This window comes from Lepisosteus oculatus, chromosome 1, assembly GCF_040954835.1.
Source record: "Lepisosteus oculatus isolate fLepOcu1 chromosome 1, fLepOcu1.hap2, whole genome shotgun sequence".
Lineage (NCBI taxonomy): Eukaryota > Metazoa > Chordata > Actinopteri > Semionotiformes > Lepisosteidae > Lepisosteus > Lepisosteus oculatus.
The window spans coordinates 27,532,627-27,553,444 of NC_090696.1; the positions used below are offsets into that span (position 1 = coordinate 27,532,627).

Genomic DNA, 20,818 nt, shown 5'->3' on the forward strand with positions numbered 1-20,818 from the left:
GTGGTGCAGGGGTTTACTTTGTAGTGCTGGGGCCCAGAGTTCAATTCCTGGGGTGTTGTGTGGTTTCCTCCCACAGCCCAAAAGCATACTGGAAAGTTAATTGGCTTCTTTGAGATTACCCCTTTTGTGAGTGTGTGCTTCCTGGGTTAGGATCTGACTCCTCCACAAATTAGATATGAGGTTGTTGAAAGTTAACTGTTGACGTGATGTGAAATTGGTGATATAATGGTTGCCTGTAACACCCAGACAGGCAACCATTAGGCAACCAATAGGATTCCTATTGACGTTCATAGGTATATTACTATAGTTTTAAGAACCATAACCCAACAGATTTTCTAAATCTCTTCAAATCATCAACAGCTAAAGACCTAGGTAATATGCTAAATTAATTAAATTAGGATAATATGTAGCTTGATCGTGGAAATAAATCTGAGGTAGATCAAAATCCCACAAGCAATGTGCCCCCCCAAGAGGAAAGTTTTGCCCTACTGATATAAGCAGAGATGTGCCACACTGATTCCAAAAACTTGCACTGAGGTTATCAATCTGCCATCATACAGCACACCCCTAATCATTTCTTCACTTCAGGAGGTGGTGTAAAAAATGTGTCATGGAATAAAAAATCAGAGCTAACCTGATTAAGACATTGTTGTGCAACAGCAGTGAGGCCTGGATGTGATTTTATTTGTAAAAATGAAATTGAAAACACTGGTACTTAGCTAAATAACAAAGCTATTTTAATATTTTGTGGTTAGAATCAGCATTGATGAGTGCATTTCAAACCATAATAAAAGTCAAATGTACACTGTAACCTGTAAAATTTCATATTTACATCACAAAATAGATTAAAGTTCCAGGTATGCGCAGCGTGATCTGTATGCAGTACATGATTTACATTAGTCATTACATCGACTAGCGAGCAGAAAGGGCCGCATCACATCACAACCCGTGGAAACTTGATTGCGAGTTTGCAACAACATGGTGATTTAGTGCTTTCACAAAGTTCACAATTTTGGGCTTAATTCGAAATTTATAAAAATGTTTTTTACAACATCAATTAATTTATTTTGTTACTGAGATTTAATAACTGGTCCAAAAAATCAGGATTGCAGTTTGCCTTTAACATGTGGTATATATCTGCAACCCCCTGGCGTTGGACTGTCCCCAAGACCCCTTTCACTCCAGGTTCACACTTTCCCACCATTTCCCCCTGTAAAACCAGGAAGCAATTCGATCTTTTTCTCTTTCCCACCTCTGCGTCCAGAGTATGTCTCTCTTTCTGCCTTCTAGCCTGACCTGCTCCGTGAGTGGCATGCCTCGCTGTGATGAAAAGGGCAATAAAACTGTCAGTGAGTCTGACAGTCATCTCCAGCCTGCGTAATGCCGCTGCTGAAACGAGAGCTTGTGTTGCATTGGTGTAAAGAGTGGGATGCCCTGTCTTGGGTTGTAGGCGAAACCTGGAACACAGCAGAACAACTGCTGCTCAGACAGAGCCAAAGCAAAGCAGCTGGGGGGAGCAATGGACTGGCACAGATAAGGCATTTACAAGATTGCTCCCTTGTGCCTAGTGCAACAGAGGGTGACATCCAGCCCTGCTCCCATTTGCCACAGGGCCCTGCTGCCAGAGCTCCACAGAAGACGATGTCCAGCAGCACCCCAGCACGTCACTGGGACGAGGCCCTCATGCGATCACTGGCTGTGGGACCCTGCTCCCAGAGCACCATAGAGATTATCGCCCAGCAGAACTGTGAATGCTCCCCACCTCACATGAGCTGTGGACCCTGCTGCCAGAGCATGTGCCCTCTACAGAGGACAGCAGGGGTGCCGAAGCCACACTCCAAATGGTCAAAGAGTGGGTGCAGACCCACGAGTGGGCCACATAGGAAGAGACAACTGGTGGCCTCCCCATGGACAGTGAGCCGCTAGGTCCTGCTGTCAAGCCTGCATTTTCTAGAAAGGACAGGAAGGGAACCGAAACCAGGCTCCAAACAGTCCAAGAGAGGGTGTAGGCTACCCTGTGTCCTGCTAAACAAGACGACCAGATGTTTTCTCCATCCCTCTGACACCATGGGGAGACAGTCCGTGACGTCTTCCTCGGGCAGGCGAAGGCTGCGGGACAGTGGATCTGAGGACACTGCCTGGGCGGGGCAACAGGTGGGTGGGCCCATGAAAGGTCTTTGAGCAGGGAAAGAGGAGACCGCGCCCCTGTGTCCACACACGCATTGACTGAGTTCCCTCTGTGAAAGAAGACACCTCCAGAGATTGATCGTCCCAGCCCCATCTGATGAAGGGCAAGACCTCCCTGGTCACTGCACTCCAGTAGCCACTGGTGCTCCGGTCGGCCCCAGACCAGATCCCTGTTGCTCCTGCTGCCCAAAAGACAGTCCAATTCCAGGATTTCAAAGTCTGTCTTGGGGAAAGGGACTTGGGGGGCTGCTGTGTCATGGTCGACACTCCCCGGCGCTGCGCTGACTGTGCCCACACCCCCTCCCCTTTTACCCCTGGTCCACCCTTTCCTGCCGTTTTCTTCTAGAAAAACATGGAGCAATCCCTGCTCTCCCCTTTTCACCTCTGTGTCCAGAGGATGTCTGCTCTTCCTCTGCCTTCCCAGCTTTACCTGCTCCGTGACCCGCCGCAATGAAAAGGACAATAACACTGTCAGTGAGGCTGCAAGTTGTCTCCAGCCGAAACTGCCGAAATGGGAGCGTCTGTTGCAATAGGCGAGAGGAAACAACTCTTTTAGCCTGTAATTAACAGTTTGCCAGTCAGAAATGATTAACTTGCTGTGTTAGAAGGCTACAGTTCATGCACAGTAAAAGATTTGTGAGGGAAAGAAGTGAGGGAAACAATGTGTATCTAAATCCCACGAGGAGCCGCTTAGTACTATTCACAAAATCTGAAAACGCTGAACTTGGGTTTGGAGTGGAAATGAAATGGTACTTGAAAACTTGGATTTATATAGCACTGCAACAGCATCTGCTGAAGAGGAGGCAGCTGCCAATCATTCCACTCCCAGATAATTGACTGTTGATCTTCTCTCTATCTAAGTGTCTGCCGTCTCTGTAGCAGGGTGTGAGGTACCCAGTGAGCAGGCAAGCACTGCACACCTGGGAGCTCTGGTGAAAGGCTTCAGAGAGCACAGGACTTTCCGAACAGGCCGGAGAACAAACCTGCGGTCCGAGAGCTGCAAGCACCACCAGATCAGGGGCTGTAATATTGAGAAGACCACGAGCCTGGAAGACCACTTAGAAAACCACTGGTGACATATCTTAGTGGCTGAAGATACTTTGATTGACACTGCGAACTGTGCCTCAGAACCTCCAAAGTGTTTCCAGCTTACAGAATGAAGGGCACAACGACATTTAAATTTCAAACCCTGTCGGCTCCAGACCTCTGCTGTGCTCAGGCTGCAACAAGCAGCTCTCATCCTAAAGGATCCCACAGCACACTGCATGAAGGAGGGGACCCACTTCGCCCACCACCACTCAGGAACAGAGCCCTGGTAGCCTCTGTGGGCCAGAAGCACCACTACACAGCACATCAGTCAGAACTGTGCAATTCATTTACCATTTGAGCTGAGGGGATTCTGCAGGAAAGCCAGATTGTATAAGACAGTGGAAATTTTAGCCAGGACCCCAGAGTTAAAATCCCTTCTCTTTAAAACAGTTTAAAATTACATCAGAAGATCCAGTGCCACTTTCTACAACCCGGTGTCCCTGGTCATCACATTGAATCACTAATTACAAATTGCCCAGAGGGAAGAGTGCCACCTACTGACCATCTGCTAAACGGACCAGGCCCAGCCCTGCTGGTTTTGATCAGGTTACAGGGTGCTACTGTATCTCAGCCGCACGTCTGAACAGAGAAACCAAGCAGGACCAAAATTTCATTTCAGCAATTTCTGGGTGCAGATAATGTAAAGGGTTTGTGGAAAAACTTTGTGAAAATCTATAGACTTTTTATGGGACTTAAAGGAGTTGCTCGTGAATACTGCTAGGCAAAAGCTGTATAATTATGAAAACGTGACACTGTCACTTTGGGTGACTAATGAACAGTTATTAGACTGTGTGTGATCCTCAGTAGCTCCAAAAGACATGCTCTGAAACTCTCAGAGCCCCAAGAGCAGCAGAAGCAACTAAACAACAGTACTTGAGGACCACACCTGGCAGGAGTGCACACAATAACCGTAGCCAGTGTTTCAGAGTAGTGGAGGGAAACCTATGACCCACATTTGATGACTGGAGCATTTTCTCAGATGAGCCAGAAATAGAAAATAATCTAATTTAGATATGACAGAAATGGTTCCACAGTGTCCAACCAAAATAAATATGTAAATAAATTATTAATTTGTAATTTCCTGTAAATTTGACAGTGAAGTGCATTCTGCAGCCCCTGATGCCTCCAGATGGATCAGGTCTTTTCGGCAGCTTTTGGAAATACATTTTCCACCAGAATGAGGAGGGTGAGTTTTCTTATTAACTTATTCAATATCCTAAAAAATAGTCCCGTCTTTTTTATATGTAGACACAGAAACACACATGCACTGCAGAGATTCTCCCTTTTTTCCCCTCTTTCCTTGGCAGTCACAGCGGGAGAAGGACAGGCGGGAGCAGCAGCCTCTGGATACTCCAGTTTATTGCCCTTGAAGATTGCAGGTGGGCGTGCAAGTCGTGGAGACTGGCAAAGCACAGAGATAAGGAGAGAGTGAGAGAGCCATTGGCTGAAAGCACATAAGGACAAAAGAGACACGAGAGGAAACTTTCCCTGCCTGCTAGGGGATGGGGGTGGCGAGAGAAGGGAGTACTCCTGGCTGTGATGACAGGGTGAAGGTCAAGGAGCAGACCAGCACCGGGGGTGGGGGGGGGGAGGTGCAGACCACTACACTTTTGCTTATTTGAACATTTGAGATAACAGTATAGCATACAACAAGGCATACAGAACAACCATTACCTATGTAGAGATAGGAAAAACAATCATGGGTGTACAGATACATAGAAACTAATGCCAGTTATTGAATGAGAAATCTACTGTAGCATTAATTATTCCTGAGGCTAGAACATCCCAACAAGCTGCAGTAAACAGCTTCCAATTCTGAAAAAAGTCCCTTAAAGTGCTTACAGGTCCAAGTATCCTAGTGTTAAAGTTCTGTGCTCTGTAGGTTTTTAATTCTCTAACATGGCATTCTTTTGTGTTGATTTCTCGGTTTTGCATTATTTCACTGTTTCAGACTGCAGCAGACAGCCCTCTTCGTGTTAATTTCCATATCACCCTACAACTCACAACTGGCAACCCACTAAAGCTCAGCAGGTGTGAGCCTGGCCAGTACCTGAATGGGAGGCCTCCTGGGAAAAACCAAGATTGGTGCTGGAAGAGGTATTCGAGGGGCCAGTAGGGGGGCGCTCACCCTGTGGCCTGTGTGGGTCCTAATGCCCCAGTATAGTGATGGGGACACTATACTGTAAAAATATGGCATCCTCTGGATGAGATACTCTATAAAACCAAGGTATTAATTGCAAGTTTTCATTGCCCTGTGCAGTGGAGTTCCTCTTACAAGGTCCAGCCAGCATCATGTGCCAAGGAGAGCTGACTCAGCTGACTAGCAGAGGATCATTTCTCTTCAAAAAGAGGAAGCTGGAAGAGCAAACCTTCATTTCAACCAAAAGCGTCAGCTTCACTCAGAGAGACTTTTATTATTGATCATTTTCACGTTGCTAACAAAACAAAGAAAACAAATTTGCCACTGCAATTTCGACTAGAATCAGAACACATGAATTTGGCTCTGTCCACAATTATTCTGATACACATTATATCAATTAAAAAAACTAAATGTGCGACGGGATGTGGAAAGTTTTAAGAGTAGGACCATTATGCTTGTTTTTCTTGTCTACAATATATTGATATGTGGATTTGTCCAGCTATTGCCTAAAAGTTTTTAGCTATTGAATGAGTTTAATAGCATGACAGGCTCATTACTTCAAGAACTCCTCCAACCTTCATCTAAAGAACTATTTTCACTCTTGCGTTAGTTTTTTTTTTTAATTTAGAATTACCAATTAAACACCCCATACGGAAGAACCACTGTGGTGTTTTTCATGCAAGCGTAGTTACAAATCCCATCACCACACACAGAGGAGAATACTGTAGATGGAGGCCAGTACCTCCCAACAGCCCTCCTTCGAGTTTCTCTTCGTTTAACAGGTTACAGGTACCATAGCCCCAGGATGGAGGTTCAGCCTGGACTGGAACACGGTAGCAGACACCCGAGAAAGTCCTGGCCTACTCCTTGTACCTTAGCTCCTGGGTAAGGCAAGAGCTGGCGCTCAGCCGAGTGGGAAGTGCTTTTTAAGGAATCCCAGTCGCAGTCAGCTAGCGACGTGACCCAGGCTCGAACCCGCGTTCATACAGCTCAACCTGTGCTTTGGTAAGCCGCTTGAGAGGCTTAAATTCCTCTTTGTTTCAGCATTGACCCTGAAGCACTCCATTGCTTTGAATGTGCTAATCGCTTTAAGGATTCGGAATACAGTACCTGTATTATGCCCCATCGAGTCCTCATGAGTGAAAAGATTCAATTTCTTCAACCATTCAATGTAATGCTGCAAACTATAAGATGCGAACATGGCCACAAAGACGGTATGGGTGATTTTAAATGCCTGACTAAAGCAATGCAAAATTTTAACACTGCTCCATTTAATTCCTATCCGTTTCACACCATCATACTTCCAGATTCATTTTCTTACTATGGTGTCATGAGTCCAATGATGAGCCAACATAAGTGCCTAAACAATTTTCAAGTTCAAGACGATCAGTGCCAACCATTTTTAAATTTACAGTACACATTCTTCAAACCTGCATATACTTGTCTAGATTAGATTTCATATCCCTAATGTCTGCCTGGAAATGAAGTGTCTAAGAGTTTCTCTACTGCCTTATATAATGTTTGGAACACCACCATCATTTTTGTATTCTCTGCACATTAAACTAGATTTACAAATCTCAGCAAACAAAATGATTTAAATAAGGAAGAGCATGGAATCACCATGGCACTGTATAAATATTAATCACTGGTTAGTTAACTTCTTCACTTACCACTTACCCTTTTTCTGCACACTCTCCAGTTCTTCAATCACATGCACAATTAAATTCAGATTTTTGCAAAACTGGCTCAACAGTCTATACTGTATCAAGAGTTTCATTTCATAACTACTTGTGCACAGGAAAATGCTGCATAGTCTGTGCCCATTTCATACATAACCTAAGTGAAATTCAATCATTCATTCAATTCAAATCATTTGAAGACTGAGTTTCCACTGAAAAAAATCAATAATGATGAAGAATGGAAAATTACAAGTGGGTTATAATCTTAAAATGATTGGCAAGATTAAAGAGTGCCCTGATCCCTTGATTTCTAGAAAAGAACAATCACACATGAATATACAGAACATTTCTACCCATTACCTGAGTTTATTTTTGTTTCACAGGTATGAGTTCTTGAATTTCAGGATAACTTAATTTGAAGCAAGTCTCTACAAGTATTTTTCTTCAATTCTGCCATCTCGAACCTGGAATTTAAAAGAATTGAACATGTACACAATGTTTTGTGACTAACCAGTCTTCCCTCTGATGTAATTCCCTTGTTGTAATACAGTACTCTACAACAGACCAATTTCAACTGAACTATGATCAGATCACAGCAGTCTGACCATAGGAACAATCTAAAAAAACAGCAGAGAGATTGTTATTTCTGAATCAATCCCAGGGGAGATGAAGTTAGGCAGTGCTGATGTTCTTTACCTGAATTTGCTTAAAAGATGCAGTCTACTTTCAATGGAGAAAGTCAAAGCCTTTTGCCAGGGAATTTACTCAGACACAACAAGAACACTTGTGGAAACTTCGACCTCCCTAGTTACAATGCATTAGGGCACAAAGGAAGACTTTTAATCTTCATTTTGTTGAATCTGTTCTTAAACAAAGACAAACTAAGCCTTTACTACTTACTACTTCACTACTTTCTGAAAACAGGTGTTTATGAAGAGGTTAGGAGGCAAAAGTTAATTAAAATATTCTGCCCTGAGATGCCCTTTATAAGATGCCTAACAGGTAAAGCAGTGTGATGTCCAGCACATGATTTGAAAACAATTAATAGTGATTTTAATAATTTCTTTCTTTCAGGTGTTTAGAATGCATAACGCTCTTGTTTATTTACTTTAAAATGTACACTTGTCTTTTGATTTATTTAAAAAAGATACAAAGCATAAAGATTTGTTGTCTGTCATGTAACCAGTAAATTCTGCAGAAGAGGAGGAAAATTAAGCCACTTGGAAACAAATCTTCAGTTCATTATAGGCACAGTTCTCGAAGAGTACATGCTGGAATAGTAGAGCAATTATGTACAGGAAAGCTAAGATTTTCAGGACAAAGCAAGACATACGCTTCTGCGTGTTCAAGGTTTAAGTACAGAGAAGTTAGTAAAGGTACTGTAATATATGTACAGACGGTAAGATAAGTACGTAAGTAGTTTAGGCAGATGTGTTTTTCTTATTTACAGCAGACATCAACAACATCATCTAGATAAGGCAGTCCCAAAGGGGGAAAAACTGTAAAGCAAATTAATACAAAATAAATTAAAATGATTTAATAGGAAAAGAAAAAGTGTTAATCTTGAAAAAGTCACCTAGATAAAGGAATGAAGAATAAAAATACATTGCTGATGCAAAAATAAAATAACTGGCACTTGTTAAGAAGGCATCTTTTACAGCACATTTTCTGAGCATTAATAAACAGTTTACAGATCACAAAACTTATATCAATCAGTAGCGCATAGATTGCAAGATCACTACTGGTTATAAGAACACCTGACTACTTTAAAAAAATAAATTATAAATGGATAGCTGTATTAGTAATTATGAGTACCTGATCTTGTTTTCTTTAGAGTTTGATACCTTGCATAACTAACAGAAAGCTTAAAAACTTCCCATTAAAAAGCTGTCACAGTTAAATCAATTCCATCATTTTCATAATTCAGATTATAAATCCGATACCACCATCTCAGTAGGTGCGGGATTCTTTCCTGCAGAATCCACACTTTAGCTTTCGCATAGTAGATTCAGTACACTTAAAGGACACTTTCAGTAATATAGATTATTTTAACTTAGACTACTCACACTTTTGTCTGAGCAAATGGGATGCATTTATATGAAAGGAATAAGGAAGTGAAGAAATGTTATTTTTACACCTTTGAAGCAAAATGGCATTTTCTACAAAACAAAGAAACTTATTCTGAATTTAAAGCTGCATTAGGAAGCAACTTTAAGGACATGAAGCAGGTAAGAATATTTGCAGCTGGATCCAACTGTGATGTCCTAGAATGAATCGGAAAACAGAAAGTGATTTTTGTCATCCCCCCCTCCCCAAACTTTGAACGTGACCTAGCCAAGTTTTTCTTGTAAAGAAGTGAATCTAAGAACCTCCCCCACAAAGAATAAGGGAAAGAAAGTGAATCAACCTGTGTACAAGTGTGTGCGAATGAGTGCGCATATTAAGATTTCAAGAAAAAAAAAAGGACAACTATAGCATCTGACAGAACAGTGAGTGGCCTTTTTAAAAAAAGAAACGTCAAGGAAAACACAATGAAGTGCCCACTGGTCCAAAAGTCCCCGGCTGCATTGACGTCTTTTCCAGCATGAAGAAAGCGGGCAGAGTTCTTCCACCATGCTGTGACATGCCAACAGGAAGGCAGAGCTGGATGTGTTGTGTTCAGAACATTGAAGCAAAGAGCAGAGTTCAGATAGGCGGTACTGTAAACAAAATGCTGAAACTCTTTTTTATTTCCTTTGTCTTTCACCAACGAGAGCCCATGCCTTAGTGTTCCTTTAAGCCTCTTTCCAGCAGTGCTGTTGTGCGGCAGCGGCAGTGTCCAGCCCGCAGTGGTCTTTGCACCGGCTCGTGGGAGGGGGACGGCCGAAATCACTTGGCGCCTTTGGAAGGAGTTTCAGAATCTGTCGATTGCCTCCCATCATTCCAGGCCTTCCGGGTGTCCTTTAACGCTTGCGTTCGCTGCTGATCCACAACCACGTAGTCCACGCGCTCATCCGACGCGGTGCTGCTCGTCCCGTTGCTCTTCTTCTAAACAAACAAGGAGAACGCGCTCATGACATCAGCACTCTTCTTAGCTCAATTAGACACCTGCAGAATACGCTTTCGGACAAGCCCGTCGCTCTTTTAAACAGCGACATTTTTGACCCATTTTGTCTTTATGTGAGAGTAACTGAGAATTAGAATTCTTAAATACAGTCATCAGCTTACGTAGCGGTTATATTCCTTAACCTGCTAAGCAACCAAATTCTATGTGGGATTTTGATATTTTTACAGTGCAGTACAGTCATCCCTTGATTTAGGAACTTAATATATACTGCTCGAAAGGTGAAAATTCGTAAACCAAAAACATAATTCCTATAAGAACACATTAAATTTTCTAACTCTTATAATGACAACCCCAGAGTTCCCTCCCAACACTATCCTAAAGTTTAAACAGAACATCAGACGAAAATATCAAGCACAGCTTTGCCTCAAAATAACTTAACATATAAACAAATCGAAACAACGCATACAAAACACTAAACGAGCAGTGAAATGATATTAACCAATCAGAGGGGTATCTCACAAAGCAAGATTACACAGTTAGCCAGATAACGTTAGTGAATACAACGCATACAACGCTGTAAGCAGGTGTGAGCCTGGCCAGTACCTGGATGGGAGACCTCCTGGGAAAAACTAAGGTTGCTGCTGGAAAAAGTATTAGAGGGGCCAGTAGGGGGTGCTCACCCTGCGGTCCATGTGGGTCCTAATGCCCCAGTATAGTGATGGGGACACTATACTGTAAACAGGCGCCGTCCTTCGGATGAGACGTAAAACCGAGGTCCTGACTCTTTGTGGTCATTAAAAATCCCAGGGCGTTTCTTGAAAAGAGTAGGGGTGCAACCCCGGCATCCTGGCCAAATTTCCCCATCGGCTGTTATCAATCATGGCCTCCTAACAACCCCCCTCTATGAATTGGCTTCATTACTCTGTTCTCCTCCCCACTGATAGCTGATGTGTGGTGAGTGTTCTGGCGCACTATGGCTGCCGTCGCATCATCCAGGTGGGGCTTCACATTGGTGGTGGCGGAGGGGAGTCCCCATTACCTGTAAAGCGCTTTGAATGGAGTGTCCAGTGTAAGCAATTATTATTATTATTAATTAATACACTCACATAAGTCTGGCTTTTTAAATGACTAAACAATATTGTATCATATCCGATTAAACAACTACAGTGTTACTTCCTCTAATTCCCAACCTGCTGTTATTTTAACAGGTAGGCGCGGCGAGATTTCCAGCTTGCCAATCAGAAGCGGGACGCTCCACCAGCTGCGCCATGTCCTCCTAACAGCGGAGTCAGACTGCACCCAGCACACTGGCAAGTCGTACCTTACGAGGGGGTGTTGATTTTCCCGGGTCCAGGTCCAAGTCCAAGTATTCCACCTGCTTGTCACCTTTCGGTTTCACCATTGGACTGCTGCCGCCATCAGTGTTCATCTGAGCCAAAAGTTTCATGTTCTGAGGCTGAAAGGGAAACGTTACACACAAGACATACTCATTGAGAGTGTAAAGACTGAAATGTTCCAACAGTGTGAGAACTGCACAGCAAGCATGAGGACAGGAGAGACAAGTGCTAATATCTAAATGGTCTAGAAAAGTCAGTGTTAAGTATAACAATGGACAGAGATAAATGCAGCATAATTATTTTCTTGGACAAAAGAAAGCGACAGCATGCACTGAACTGCAAAGCAAAGAAGAAAGTGACATAGTTCAGCTTTAGCATTTTCTTTGTCTCTGACTCTCGATCTATTGCCCAAATTTTTGCCCCTCCATTCTGGAATGCCCAGCAGTTATACTTCCCAGGCGAGAGCAATGAGGACTTAAATCACACTAACCCACTCTACCCACACCAGTCACATCCACTACATCTACAAAGCTCAGCAGGCATTGCAGCAGGTTGGCACGGCCAGTCAGTTCTAGGCAATCTTCCTTCTCTAACCAATGATAACCACAGGCCCTCATTAAGCGGCACTCATTAAGCCACTTAACGGAACAGCAATTGGGCAAAGCTTTTTCAGCAATTAACGTCAACTCCTTTCTCTAGACTACTCTTCCAAGGCTCCCACCTCACCTCCTCTATCTCGTCAAGGTCTGACACTTCTCGCTTAACAGGGGTGATGGGGACAGTGCAGTAGAAGGACTCTTCTCTACAGAGCAGGGGGAGAGAGGAACAAGAGGGGGCAGTCAGAAAGGAACTGAAGAAAAAAAAAGCGCAAAGGGAAAAGAGCAGCTGGAACAAGAAAGGAAAACCGCCAACGGATGAAATAGGGCAGCAGAAGGACATCCAGGTAAAAAGGAAGGGTAACGCTGTTCAAAAAGAATACACGAGACCGGTAACAACTGGCCCTTTTCTGTGTCATCATGTAAACACCAAAAAGTGAACTCGGAAATAACGTACTCGTCTGTGTTGCTTTGTGAGTGCAGCATAAATAAAAGGAGCAAAAGAGCACAGCCCTGGCAGGTATAAAAACTCCTCTCCTGGCTCTCCTAGGCTCGGACTGCCAAGGCGAAATAAGCCATGAAACAAAGGTTTCAGAAAAAATGAAGCCACATTGGAGATGTTTGCCTTATTAAACCTATATTTAAAGATACAAGAGAATTATTTACTGATGACAAGAAAAGGGTCCTTGATACCAGTGGGGGAATTGGCATAAGAGATGAAGTGCAAACATAACAATGGAAGAGAAGCAGTCTCCAGTGGTGCTCCAAGCAGAAAATAAGACTAAAAAAAGCTGGAAAAAAGAAGAAGTGAGGAGTCCTTCTGGCCAGTCCTTTTCAACTGCCTATGATGGGGCTCTTCTACTGAACGCGTCCTCATTCACATTGAGAAATCACACATAGCTGAGGGATTTTCCTCAGCACAGAGGACCAACTACCAATAAAATCAAAAGGAAAGGTGACTCCTAATATGCTGCAGGCTAGATTTGAAATGTATCCTAGTTTAGTTCAGTTTGATTGGTTATACTAACAGAGGGAAAGCTGTATTTCAGCTGCTGGGTTTACCTTATCATTTACATTATGCTATTTCCTTATGGTAAAGTGAAAGGAATACATACACAGAAACTCTGAAATACAAACTATTAATAACAGTTATAATGATAAGGTTAATTTTCACAATGTGTATTAAAAGGTTCATATACCATTTATCTATCAACATCATTTAAAAAGCCTCTTTTACTTTAGAATCCCCAACTAAGTTAGTCCTATCATTTTCTAAAGATTAGCATTCTGGGGGGCAATTTTAAACAACCAGGAGCACACATGATCATCCCAGAAGATCCAAACTACGTCGTAGAACATCCTTCTATTCAGTAGTTGAGCAAAGATCAAACGAAGATCTGTACTCTGTTGTCATTGCTCTTTCTTGAGAATGTATATTTTTCTACATGGCTATAAATTTTGGTGTGCTGCATCTGTGCTGCCTGCCTTTGCTGTCACATAGTCAAGGCTCTCTGCGATCTGGTCTTTCAGAAAGATTACATTTATTTCACCCCTGATCTGAAGTCAATATTATGCAGACAAGCGTGAGCCCTTTATGAGAGGATGCGGAGCACTTATTTATATAGAAGGTCACAGAACATAATTCATTAGAGTCCAAGACAAGGTCTGTGAACAACAAACAAAGGCCAAATTCAGTGACGTCACTGTCAGCTACCAACCTAGCACACTGCAAGCCGGCAGGGTACGAACCTGCCCTGAACAGGAGGCAGATTTCTATCCCAGACAAGAGGTGCATGAATTTCAAGAAGGTGAGCAAGATAAAAATAAAGGCATAGTTTTAGACAGAAAGAATGTCAGATGGTACAGGAAAATAAACTGTTTGTCGACTACAATGGCACAGTGAAAAAAAAAGTGAAAATAGGAACAGTAGACTTGGAGCTGAGTTTACATACTGGTTCGTCTGCAGGCATGCTAGAGACCATGGGTACATAATTCTCATCACTGTCGTCGTGGGAGTCAGTGCTGGAGGCGGTGCTCTGCACTGACGGGGGTCTCGGAGGCATAGGGAACCTGGTGGGACTGATTAGCAGGACACGTCTTACAGACCACACTTAAAGCACAAAGATCACCTGCAACATTGAAGTCATCACTGACAGACAGCGTGCTCAGAGTCTGAGACACTCCATCCTGGAGCTGATGTTTCAAAACCTTCACGTCTCATGTAAAACAAAGCATGAACCCATGTCCTACATTGTGCAACATTTAAAACCATAGGGAATAAAACAGCCACGCGTTGACAGCAGTATTCTTAAATGATTTGTTCAAGACAGGTAAAGGCCACAAAGGTCCAGCAATTAATGTGTCTTGTTTTTCTAAAGAGGGTGTATGTAATTTCTGCAGTCCTAAAAATGAGAATTTTCACATTAGATTTTTAGGCTACTGAAAATAACTGGACCACCACTTAGAGCAACACACAGCAATGTTATTACTTACTTCATGCATGACCGCATTTACATGAATTTAAAAAGTCCCCGTGAAGTGCACCTTGAAAGCCCGGGGTGTGACCGAGCTAGACACACAATCTAAGGAAAGTTTAACGAATATGAAATTGACTTAAGAGTTTAAACAATTTCAATAATTAATTAAAAAATACTCAACTAAAAATGAAACACTGTGCCAATGGTCAGTCTTTGCTGGGGGAAAGTGTATCAGGTAAGCCGATGGCACTGAATAGCTTCTCACAGTCTAGCTAAGCCGAAGGCTGCAAAGATGATACTTACTCCCGGGCGAAAGTCCTTGTCACAGGGGACCTGACTGGAGCCGGCAGCTCCTCCCACTCTGGCAATGGTTTTATTTCCAGAGGAGCTGGTTTCACTGGTGAAAGAAGACATGCGCTGTTACAGTGGGCTCAGGCTTCCAAACACGCTAGCCGACTTGTTATAAATCATGACAAAGAACTCAGAAATTTGAGGATATTTGACAGTTTAAAAAAAAAATCTTTCTTTCCAGGACGGAACTACAGTACTCTGGAGTAGGTTGTCTGTTTTATGTTGTGTAAAAATTAAATGTAGCTGCATCTGGAAGACGGCTCGGTATGGAACTTTAAACCCACAGAGTTAAGTGTTGTATTTAACCCAGCAGAGGGCAGTAGACCCTTCATGTCGAGTGATGGGAGAATTAGTGCTCTGATTTTTTTTTAATTAAAAATGTTTCAAAGAAGAAAGTTGACAAAATCTAAATAGGTAAATATGAAAGGGCCAAGCGTTTCCAGAAATGACACGGTGACTAAACTGCACATTACACTTTTCACAAGGTTTATCAAAGAAGCAGGAGGCTTGAACTTTCAACTTTTCGCAGGTCAAAAAAACATGCATTCTACATAAACCTATCCAAACTAAATCAAACTTCCATCTGCCCTCCCCTGATCCGTTCTTGATAACTGTCACCATACTGTATGTATATCAACAGAAAAATGACTAGCTATATTGTGGCAGCATTTTGTACACCTTCATGTTCATTCATAGTTAAGTATTTCCTTTAACTCCCCTTACATTTATACTGATTGCCTTTCTGCTTTGCAGCTGGTGCTGAAATGCATCCAATTGCTGAAGCAGATGCAGAGAATACAAATGGCACAGCTGCACTCCAATGTGACTCATGTACAATCAGCTTGGTTTCGTTAAAAAAACATTTTGAAAGACGCTTGATTCAGATTTATTGTACTTTAAATGACCTAATTTGTTTACTGGTGCTGCTAAAAATGTTTAGTGTGAAGACCCAAATATATCCTGCTTTCATTCAAAATCAGAAATAAATGACTACAATCCAACTAATACATCCTTGCATTATCTGGGTTCTTTGTTTTAGCTTCTGATTTTTCAGTGGCTTATTCTCCTGGTATATTTCTTATAGTGTTTTCGTCTATAAAAGCACACATTTCTTCAGTGCAAAGATGTGAGATCCAGAAGTTTGGGAATACAAAATAAAAGATTATGACCTCATCCTTGTATCTCGGGTAAAGTAAAATGGTCACAGAGACGTTTTGAAACTGATGGAGGGAGGCACAGAAAAATAATAGGCATTATTTTATGAATAATCCTTACAATTTTTACTTTCTTCATGCCCCCCACCAATTCAGAATGGCCAGTTCTTAATCAAAATATGTACAATATACCAACAGGAAAAGACCTGAGAAATAAAGACCTAAATGGCAGACCTCAGGGCGATGACTGATATGCCTTTTTTATATTCACCCTGGCATGGACTGTACATCTATACAGTACCTGCAATTTCTGGTGAAAACAGTTGAATTTGTCACACCTATTCAATCACAGGTCAGTTCAAGAGCATAAAATAAGCCATTGAAAAATTAAAACAAAGATTCCCATTGTTTATGTGCTATGACATTATTATACAATTTTAAGAGAAGAAATCTAATTTCTCTATGGTAAAATCAGGCTTTAGGTTGTTGCCTGTGTCCAGGTGATGTCAGTATAAATTAATTTTTCAGTTTATTGGAAAAATGTTTTAGAGGACAGAACAGTCAAGAGTGGGACAGTGCAGTGGATGGCAAGACACAGAAATCAGCCACAAAGGAGGTATCCGTTTGTCTGATTGTCAGAAGAGATAGCTGGAGTGGTACATCCTAAGGTGTGGCCAACTAAATAGGAAAAAGAACAAATCCCAGGACTTATCACCCGTAACTGACCCAAAACATAGAATTATACATACAGACTGTTAATATGTATATTATATCTTTAAATGACTAACATGCCATTGATCTCGATAAGAGATTGTCTTCGAATGTTACTGTTACAGCTGTTGATATATTTATAAATTAAACATGCCGTTATTTTTGTGCACTTTACCATTTGTAATATAGAATTATGAAACGATATGTTCTGAGATTTTTTTCTCTATTTTATTGGTTGTCTCCTGCCCAGGGACTACAGATGTAAATTAGCTTTTTAGATGACTCTGGTGCAGCTTAAAAGCTGTTCACTGTCCCCGTTCAATAAACTAAGTATTGGCGAGTCTTCACTCTTCACAATAACCACAAGTACAGGATTAAGCACACACTATACTATGGCCTATCTTAAAATAGTGTGAGAGATGTTCTATGCAACTGTAAGGAGAAAAATTCTGGATTGTATTTAACATCCCCAATATCCTACATTAAAATTAAATACTCAGTGACACAGATGAGTAAACCAGTTCAGGGACTATCAATATAATTCTAAATATCTAGTCTTTGAAGTTTATGGTTTAAAAAACAGCAGAAGTGCATTAGAAGCTGTCTGTTTCCTTGCCATCATTACACAGCAGTGTAGTATATCTATTATAACAGCTGTAATTTTAATTTGCTGTGCTAATGAAATCAAATCAGTGTACACAATTCAAACAGGGAAATACGTTGTCTCATTGTATTTAAGTAATTTCCACAAACACAGCTAAGTTAAAAAAATGAGCATGCTGCAACAATGGGTAAAATGTAAGAACTATTTAAGATAGTGATGGGAAAGATGGAATCATAATCCATAATTCCCAGTTGCCATTCCATCCTGGGCATTAGTTAGGCCCAACTTTCTGGACCAATAAGACAGCCTCCTCAAAGACGAGCAAGAAATATAGTGGTTTCTTTAGTTCTGAATTTAGTTTTTCTTTCCAAAAATTATGCAGGTTGGTGCTACACATTGGTGGAGTTGGATGGGAGTCCACATTACCTGTAAAGTGCTTTGAGTGATTGTCCAGAAAGCGCTATGTAAGTGTAATTATTATTATTATTAAAAGTTTATTTTCTATTATAACATTCATGTGATGAGTTATGTTATGTGCAAAACTGAGATATGTTATGAGATCCAATAAATAAGCTAATACACATGACACGCATTGTGAGGAACAGAATTTGTGCGAGCATGAATGCAAACATTTCCTAATATAGTGGCCACACCATTATATAATATTACCATTACCACAATTATATGACTAAACAGGGCTTTTCTTCTTTTACATTTATCTTTTTCACTTGTGGTTTGAAGTATTTGCAAAAATATCAATAAAAATAGCAAAGACAAACATACATAGAGAAGGTTAAGAAATTAATTGGGGGAAAGACTGAATTCTAGCACTTAGAAATAATACAAACAATTTAATGCATGCTTAAGGTTTAATTGAGTTAAAGGCACTGGCAACACAGATAAGAAAAATGAAATGTCCTGTATTATCGGAGCTCTTTGCAGTACATACCCTTACGTCGTCTTGAGAATTCACCTACGGTTTGAGAATCTGTTCGCTCTAAACCAAACGGTTTAGCTCTTACTATTTTAGGGCTCTGACCTGATTGGTAAAAGAAGACTTTCTTGTTATAAATTTTTTGGAACACACAATGACTCTTAAGCCCCCTCCCCATGCAGAACCAGACAGAACAGTGTTCAGCTAAGCAGAGCTCCAGTCACGCCCCCCCCGGCCCCCCCGCAGCGCTCATGCTGATGCAGCGGCAGGTCACAGCTCCCCACAGGCATGCGTTTCAGTCCATGCAACACGCGCTCCGGCCAGCAACGGCCCCAGAAACTGCACTCAGAGTGCTTCATATGTCATGAGAAAGGGAAACGCCCAAAGCGCGATTTAAAAATAACACCAGTGGAATTAAATCTGGTAAAAAAAAACAAAAAGTAAACCACAGCCAGTCGTTTGTGCATGTATCCCAAAATATTTTAAAAGCCAGCAATTTGGTTATTGGATTGAAACACATTTCCTAATCCCCCCCCCCCCCCCTTGCCCCACCACAAAAAAGGGTCTTGTGAATCTAAATATTAATTAGAGCAAAAAAAAGAAAAAACTGAAGAAAGCCACCTTCAACCAAAAGTAGCCACCAACCCCCCCCTCCCCAATTAGCTCAGCAGATCAACCGCACTTGCATGACATCCCACAGAAACAAGCAAGAAAGGCAGGAGGCAGCTTGGACTCAGCCCCCTCACACAGAACAGCTCAAGAACAAGCTCCAAGCCCACAATCTCAAAACAATAACACACTACTCGCCCCACAAGAGGCCACTCACACACCGAGAGAGAAACCACAGGTAAGTCTGGCGTGAGAGCAGAGGTCACTTACAGAGACTGAGCTTACATTACATTAACATAGATGAAAAGAGATTATAGAAATGAAAGATTTATGAATGACAACATTACATTTATAAAGTCGGTGCCTGTCCCATGGTTATGAAAGCTGAACATTAGATGTGCATGTATACTGTAAATACCAGATCGCATCGGGTAAATACCCAAGGCATAGAGCCAAATGTGGACTCAGTGGTATAGATTAAAGCTTCTATTACTGTGGCATTTTTTAGCACAACATACGCAACACAAAGGACAAGAGAGAGATGCAAGGCTGCCATACATCTCCATGATTTTGTGATTTCTTGTGCTCAGGTTAACACTTGCTCCTTCAGCAAAAGTAAAGAAGAGAGCGGGCTCCGCAGCACAAATGGTGATCCTGCATGATCCTTTCACACAGCCAATGGACAATGTGAAAAACCTCGCTTCCTACATTCATTTAACCGGCAAAGCCACAAAATGGTGAAATCCAATTAAAGCTGGCCTAAGTAAATACTCACTTTAAAGGGACACTTCAGTCCCAAATTCTCAGAACAGTTAATAAATCTCGGTAACAAAATAAATTAATCGATGGTTTGGCAAAATTCACTTTGTGATAGTACTGTATAGTCGCCCTGTTGTTGCAAACCCCTAGTCTCACCATGGGTGAGAGTGAGAGTTTGCGCAAATTGTGACGTGATGCAGTCCTTCCTGCTCACTAGTCACTGTAATGACTAATGTAACGCGATGCATGAACAAATAAGTAAATAAGGTTGTGCAGCAGACATTTCACCACAGAAATGATCCAACATGATCTCCAGGCAGGGTTAAGAAATAAGTTGCATATGTCGGCAAAACCAACTTGAAGCCAAGAGCGATATTTCTATTGGATGAAAGGAGATGTATTCATAACCCTGCTTGTTTAAAACATAATAGGGCCGGTTCAGCTCACCAGAGGTTTGGTTGCCTCGTTCTGAGTCACAGAATATGGAGTGACGCATACCTGGAAATTTAGTCTATATTGTGATGTAAATTGGAGGTTTTACACATTCCTGTGTAAATTTTACTTTCATTGTGGTTTGAAATGCACTCATCAATGCTGATTATTTCTAACCTTGAAATAAAAAATAGCATTACAGTTCCTTCTTTAAGTATCAAGGTGCAGGTTTCACTTTGCACATTTACTGCATTTTCAACAAAGAATGCACTTCAAACTGCAGAACGATTACAGTGCAACATTCTTAACTCAAAGCTACCATTTCCTCGGTTACTCCCTGTCTCACACAGTATTCCCCCTCAGGCATTATCTTTGTGTATACTGCAGCACTAAAACCCAGACATACCCAAACTTTCAGCTCTCCAGACCAGCCAAAATGGACGCCATTCAGATAAAGGCAACCTGATCTTGCCTTGCCAATACATGATGATAATGTATTTATATACTGTGGGTTTTGGCATTCAAAGGCATGTTTTACTCCAGGCAGAAAAACAAAAGCATAAAAACACCTGTGTAGAATAAAAACTTAAAATACAAAGCTGTGGCCTCAAAAATGATCTGGTCTATATTGCTAAAATAAAAGAAATTGGGGGGGGAAACTACATCTTCACTTTAAGATGTTGGAGCAATTGGTCAAAGGTAGGCACTGAATA

At 41.6% G+C, this 20,818-nt stretch overlaps 1 protein-coding gene across 9 annotated transcripts in view; it reads right to left on the reverse strand.

Moving 5' to 3' along the window:
* Window positions 1-8,172: 8,172 nt before the first annotated feature.
* Window positions 8,173-20,818, reverse strand: part of gab1 (GRB2-associated binding protein 1) — a 94,585-nt gene continuing 81,939 nt past the window's right edge. For 8 of the 9 annotated variants that reach the window (XM_015344641.2, XM_015344640.2, XM_015344638.2 and 5 more), the window contains 5 exons: window positions 18,321-18,410; window positions 14,855-14,948; window positions 14,027-14,153; window positions 11,463-11,597; window positions 8,173-10,122 (listed from right to left, as the gene is read on the reverse strand). In XM_015344641.2, coding sequence (XP_015200127.2) covers window positions 9,964-10,122; window positions 11,463-11,597; window positions 14,027-14,153; window positions 14,855-14,948; window positions 18,321-18,410 — 605 coding nt within the window. In that variant the 3' untranslated portion in view covers window positions 8,173-9,963. The remainder of the gene's footprint in view (window positions 10,123-11,462; window positions 11,598-14,026; window positions 14,154-14,854; window positions 14,949-18,320; window positions 18,411-20,818) is intronic. The other variant, XM_015344644.2, reaches the window with a different exon arrangement.